We start from the raw sequence: 6,842 nt of genomic DNA, 5'->3' as shown, positions 1-6,842 counted from the left end.
CTGCATATATTTAAATAGGAACAGAAGTCTGCATTTGAAATTGTAACTCACATGAGAGAAAAGCAATCAAGAACTTTTGTCTTTCACAGAATAACCAGAGATTCTTTCTCAAATCCCACTCATTTCAAATATGAACTGGGCATCAGCAGATGACTTTCATTTAGTACAATAAGCTGCTCCCATTTCAGCGCCAGTATAAAGACTAGAGGATGAAAGAACACACTCCGAGAAACAAAAGTACAGTGTGAGGGAAAAGGAAAATAAAAGTATGTTTTTGGTACCAATGACTTCTTATGGTCTTCTACAAAAGAACCATGTCTTTAAAACATCAGTAAAAATTAATACATGCTGAGACCTATACTGTCCAATAAGGCAGCCACAAGCCTGGCCACTGAGCACCTAAAATGTGACTACTCCAAATTGAGATGTGCTGTAAGTATAAAATACACACCAGATTTTAAAGACTCAGTACAAAAAGAGAATGCAAAATAACTCAATAATTTTGTATACTGATTGCATGCTGAAATATTATTTGAGATATACTAGGTTAAATATGTTATTATTAAACATTAAAATTAATTTTGCCTGTTTCTTTTAAAGGACACTGGAAAAATTTAAATTATGTATGTGACTTGCATTATATTTCTGTTGGATGGTACTGGTATAGATGATGTTGCAGAAAAAGCAGGGAAAGAAATTCTCAATTGTGACTCAATAGACTTAAGATTTGTCAGCCCTTCATAACAACCTGCTATAGAGAATTCCTTTTTCCAGAAGATGGGCATGTTTGGCGTAACATAAGCATGGGACTTAAAATTACAGCAGCCTGGGTTTACATTTGATCTGTGCCACTGACCAGCTCTGAAGTCAATGACATAATCTCAGGTAAGTGACTTAGCTCAGAGCAAACGTATCTCCTAATCCTATTATGAGGGTTAACTGCAGTAATATAAAAAGCCCAGCATTTTAAATGGGAAACATGATCCTCCCAAGAAAATTTCTGTGACATGCTTTCAACACATTTTGGTGGCACTTCATTAAAAAAAAAAAAAGACTAATAGGCCGGGCACGGTGGCTCACATCTGTAATCCCAGCACTTTGGGAGGCTGAGGCGGGTGGATCACGACGTCAGAAGATCAAGACCATCCTGGCCAACATGGTGAAACCCCATCTCTATTAAAAATACAAAAATTAGCTGGGCATGGTGGCGGGTGCCTGTAGTCTCAGCTGCTGGGGAGGCTGAGGCAGGAGAATCGCTTGAACACGGGAGGGGGAGCTTGCAGTGAGCCAAGATCACTGCACTCCAGCCTGGGCAACAGTGCGAAGCACCGTCTCAAAGAAACAAAACAAAACACGACTAATAACATTAGTGGTCTCGTGGTTACTGTTTGTAAAGACTTTAACTTCTGAATTTTCATAAAAAGAACTGTACTGTTAGGGCAGATTATAAAATGTTCATCTTTGGAGATTTTTTTTTTTTTTTTTTTTTTTTTTTTTAGTCTGACTCTGTTGCCCAGGCTGGAGTGCAGTGGCCGGATCTCAGCTCACTGCAAGCCCCGCCTCCTGGGTTCACGCCATTCTCCTGCCTCAGCCTCCCGAGTAGCTGGGAGTACAGGCGTCCGCCACCTCGCCCGGCTAATTTTTTTTGTATTTTAGTAGAGATGGGGTTTCACCGTGTTAGCCAGGATGGTCTGGATCTCCTGACCTCGTGATCCGCCCGTCTCGGCCTCCCAAAGTGCTGGGATTACAGGCTGGAGCCACCGCGCCCGGCTGGAGATCTTCAGGAAGAAAAGAATCGTATTATTTCTCTTGGAAAGTATAAATCAGGAAGCTCAGCAGGATGATAGGTTAGTTTATACTACTTGTAAAAAAGCGGCAAATCTAGTTCTAAAACTCAACTGGATGATGTTGGGGAATTCATGTAACATTTCTGGAATACTGATTTCCTCATGTATCAAACGCTGGTGGCTGACTAAATGATCTCTTCATGAAATCCCCTTCAGCCCTAAGGCTCTTGTCGGCAACACACCTAGAGGTCAAACATACATTTCTTTCTTTCTTTATTATTATTTATGTATTTATTTATTTAGAGACAGGGCTTTCCTCTGTCGCCCAGGCTGGAGTACAGTGGCACAGTCTGGGCTCACTGCAGGCTCCGCCTCCCAAGCTCAAGCAATCCCCCCACCTCAGTCTCCCAAGTAGCTGGAACCACAGGCTAGGGCCACAAAGCCTGGCTAATTTTTGTAATTTCTGTCGAGACGGGGTTTTGCCACGTTGCCCAGGCTGTTCTCAAACTCCTGAGCTCAAGTGATCTGCCCACCTGACCCTTGCAAGGTGCTAGGATTCCAAAGTGTGTGAGCCACAAATATAAATTTATAGTCACTGCTTTCAAAGGTATCCAGCCTAACAGTTTATTCTTGTTTCTCACCATCCTTGCAGAATAAAAATAAAAGTCTATACATCTATTTTAAGGGTGCTTCCTGACAAGCCTTCTATAATAACTCCTTGTCCGAGGTGTTGTCCTATAAACTTCCACAAACCCATTCTCCCTGCTGCAAATATTTCCTCTCAATACATCTACTATGTATCCTGCTTAGTGCTGTATATGTTTAGAAGCCAGAGTTAAAAAGAGAAAACTACTACTTTTCCCATTCTCAACTCCAAATTCTGGTTTAACTGCTCTCACTTTTTTTTAACCAACATATTTGTTAAATCTGAAAAAGGTATAGAGCAAAATGAATGTGTCATTTAACTGAGTGTCGAAAGTAACAAAAATGATCCGTAACACAATTACTTGTGGAATGACCTGCTGATGGCTGATTAAGGTTTACCAGGATTAAACAGAACTCTTAACTAGGAATTTTATTTTATTTTCTGATCTGAGGATTAAATAAACCATCTCCAGCTTTGCCCTAGGAAGGCATGGGACTTTAAGAAATTAATTTTGCTTTCTGTAACATAGCCTGCTTATCTCTAAAAAGAATTAATAATAACTACATGCTCAAAGTCATTGTGACCCCACCAGAAAGGCTGGGTACAATCCTGAGCTATTAAATCTCACGTCGGCAGATCTCACAGTAAAAGCAGACATATTAACAACACAGTGTTGAGGCAAAATTTTGAAGAGGCAGGAGTTTTAAACATACACACACACACACACACGAATGCCTTATTGCTACCCAATGACCTGATGATAGGGTATTTTTCTTCCTCCTAGGAAGCCTTGCCTTCCAGGTGCTAAAGAAAGGCAGTCTGGAGGCTTATTTTACAACCAGCCCAATTCTTCTAGTTACTCAAGGAGAAAGTGTTAAGGGGTACTTCCTTTGTAGAGGAAAGTGGCACTTGTAAATCACCAATAGTTGAATTAAGATCTCTGACGGCTTTTTCAATTTATGGTGACGTAAATTAAGAGATTTTAGAGAAAAATCACTTTTCCACGCAGTAAGAGCACTGTTTTGTAGCATTACTAATTAAGAGCATACAAGCTGTGGAGTCAGATTATAGTTCTATTGCTGTTCTGCTTGTACTATTATATACAAAGGCCTCACTCAATCCAATGTGTTTCTCCATTAGGGCATGCTTTGTCCAGTAGGGCCGGTGTCTTTTTCATCAAGAATCCATGCTCTTCCCTCTTCTTTCTCAACCAAACTCCTCCAAAGAGCTTTAGCTCAGGGAGGCTGGCAGTGCATAGTTTCAGCCTTTGTCCTCACCATCTTTTTAATACCTTTCCCTAACCTCCAGCCAGCAGTCATCATGAGGACCTTCCTCAATGCAAGTCCAACCTGCATCCCTTTCTAGTGTGTTGTAATAAATAAATACATTTCTAAATGTGTGATAATCCAGGAAGTATTAGCCTTTCTGAGTGTGCCCAATTATTATAATAGATCGATTAATACCCTAATAATATAAGGCTAACCTTCTGAAAAATCCTGTCCTACTTCAGGTCTCTTGGACCTATGAAAAACAAGAAAACATGACAACAGTTTAGGTTTCCTGTGGCAAAAAGTAACATCAAACAAATTAACACTCCAAGAGATGATGCAACTGTTACCTGGGAAGCACATTCAGAATGGCATAGCAGCTCCTTTCTGAGACTGGAGTGTGTTTCAAATGACATAATGGGTAACTGCTGTTTCTCCAGCTAACAATATAAACCCGGCAATGAAGGATATTTTCAAAGCACCCACCTTGTTGAGGACATCTCGCTGGCAGCCAAGATAAAGATTGGGAAGAATTCGGGTTGGCCCAGTGTTGGCAACAGGTAAGCAAGGCTGAGAAATGCAGGTAGGGACTAGAGTGGATTTTCCTTCACAGAGGCCAGGGAAACAACGAGAGAACTCAGCAAACCCACCTAAGAATAAACATTATAAAATTATAAAAAAATTATGCCACGCACAAAATAAAAACCAGCCTTCTGTGAACTGCTCAGCTACAACAGTTTAAAACATAAAAACTGAATCCATGGATCCAAGTGGGTATCACTGCACACCTATTCCTGGCTACAGCTGCTGATGCTAAGACTGAAGCATAATCCAGCACTAGGCTTGGCCTGTATCGCTACCATGTGGATAGGCCAGTCCTGAAGGCACTTAAAATGACTCCTCTCTCTCAGACATTCTCTTCATCTTCACATACCCTACAACATTTGCTCCCCACTCCCCATGCAAATGTTTTTTTTTGTGGAACATAAAGAGGATTTAAAGTTAGTAGCGAGTAACCAAGCCAATAATTCACAGAAGCAAAATGGGGATATAAGAAATGAGAACTGAGGCTGAATGCAACTTCTTCAAAATAAAATTGAGTCAAAAATTATTTCTACAATTAACTTTATATCTTCCTACCATACAAATTTTTCATTGCAAAGGTATCACAAACATACTCCCACCAACACACATTCTATCAAGTTCTGGAGATTCCCTGGGCAGTTAGTCAAGGTCTCCGTAATTACCACTGACGTCTGGAGAGCTCCTGTCCATCTCAGCAAGCACTATAAAGAAGTGCTGACAGACTAATTGCTTAGGGTACAGGAAGGCTTTGTGGCAAGATTACTGAACTCAGAATTAGAAGAATTCAGTTTTTTCTAGTCCTGTCCTTATAATGATCTGCTCTATGACCTTCACTAAGCCAGTCTTGCCACCACTCAATGGAGTGAAATCTATGTAGCCAAGGAGGTGCTTTCACTGCCTCTGAGAAAAATAAAAAAAAAAAGAGTAAGGTTATTTGCTTTCCAATCTAAATATTCCTTGCTAGCCAAACCCAAACACAGGAACCAAACAGATTCTGATAAATTTTCAGATAAAAGCCTTCCTATCCGAACCCTCACTATTCACTAAGTCCGAATCAAGGAGATTTGGATGACAGGGGATCCTCGTATATTTTTAATATTAAATTAAAAAACAAGGCAGGGCTCGGTCACTCACGTCTGTAATCCCAGCACTTTGGGAGGCCAAGGCAGGCAGATTGCCTGAGGTCAGGGGTTTGAGACTAGCCTGGCTAACATGGTGAAACCCCGTCTCCACTAAAAATACAAAAATTAGTCAGGCATGGTGGTGGATGCCTGTAATCCCAGCTACTCAGGAGGCTGAGGCAGGAAAATCGCTTGAACTCAGAAGGCGGAGGTTGCAGTGAGCCGAGATTGCGCCACTGCACTCCAGCCTCAGCAACAAAGCAAGACTCCATCTCAAAGAAACAAAAAAAAAACAACAACAACAAATAACATGTTAAGTCTTATTAGAAGATAGTACCTTCTTAACTGAGCCTTGAACAAGACCCTGAAATCTCACTAAAGTATTTATCTTCATCTCCCTGAGTTACATTGTATTAGACTTTCTCCCACTTCAAGAAACATACAAAACATGCCCTTGAAAACTGCTAGAAGTGCAGGAAGTTGAGATGGAATCATCTGCCCTGTATTACGTTCAATTCAAGCATAATTCAGCCAGACGCCTGTCTCTACTGTCTAGGCTCAGTGCAGGGTCCTCAATGCAGCAAGTTAGAATGGTAGGCAGTTGACAACTATGCCACCTGCAGAATGTAAAAGAGTGGCCTGGCCTCCAACATCACCAAGTGTCTGTCTCTATATTTTTTAACACAGAAGCAGTTAAAGATCTTCCACTTACTGAAGTTCTTAAGGTAACCTGATAGGCAGAATACGTGGATCCATTATAGAAATCACAAATTCCTTTGTGTCACAGGCCCTCAGGATCTGCACCTTACTGTTTCATGGTTTCAATTCTTATTTATTTATTTTTTGAGACGAAATTTCGCTCTTGTTGCCCAGGCTGGAGTGCAATGGCGTGATCTCAGCTCACGGCATCTCTGCCTCCCAAATTCAAGCAATTCTCCTGCCTCAGCTTCCGGAGTAGCTGGGATTACCGGCATGTGCCACCACGCTCAGCTAATTTTGTATTTTTAGTAGAGATGGGGCTTCTCCATGTTGCTCAGGCTGGTCTCGAACTCCGGACCTCAGGTGATCCGCCTGCCTTGGCCTCCGGTTTCATTTCTTACCATTTCCAATTATGACTTCTAGCCACACAAAACTCACTATTATTTCACATTTCCATGCTGTTCTCTTGTCCAAGAATACTATCCTCACACCGCCCCATGCATGCACACGTAGAAGCCATAGTACATACAGCATACACATGTGGACAAGCCCCCTGATCATACAGCAGAGGAAGTAAGAGCACAAGCCCTTGTACCTGAGTTCCTGCCCTGGCTTTACCACTTGCTAGTTGTCTGATTTGTCAAGTTACTTAAGCCCTCTGACTCTTAGTTTCCTCATCTACAAAATGAGGATAACGATCACACGTATCTCACACTTGTTGAGAGAATTAGTTACT

At 41.4% G+C, this 6,842-nt stretch overlaps 1 protein-coding gene across 1 annotated transcript in view; it reads right to left on the bottom strand.

Annotated features, from left to right (window-relative positions):
- DUSP16 (dual specificity phosphatase 16) overlaps positions 1-6,842 on the bottom strand; it is a 101,036-nt gene that overhangs the window by 23,929 nt on the left and 70,265 nt on the right. Inside the window, exon 4 of the mRNA XM_011993638.1 lies at positions 4,188-4,351. Coding sequence (XP_011849028.1) covers positions 4,188-4,351 — 164 coding nt within the window. The remainder of the gene's footprint in view (positions 1-4,187; positions 4,352-6,842) is intronic.

The sequence above is a fragment of the Mandrillus leucophaeus genome, unplaced genomic scaffold (assembly GCF_000951045.1).
Source record: "Mandrillus leucophaeus isolate KB7577 unplaced genomic scaffold, Mleu.le_1.0 Scaffold431, whole genome shotgun sequence".
NCBI classification, from domain to species: domain Eukaryota; kingdom Metazoa; phylum Chordata; class Mammalia; order Primates; family Cercopithecidae; genus Mandrillus; species Mandrillus leucophaeus.
This window is presented reverse-complemented; position numbering and strand designations above follow the sequence as displayed.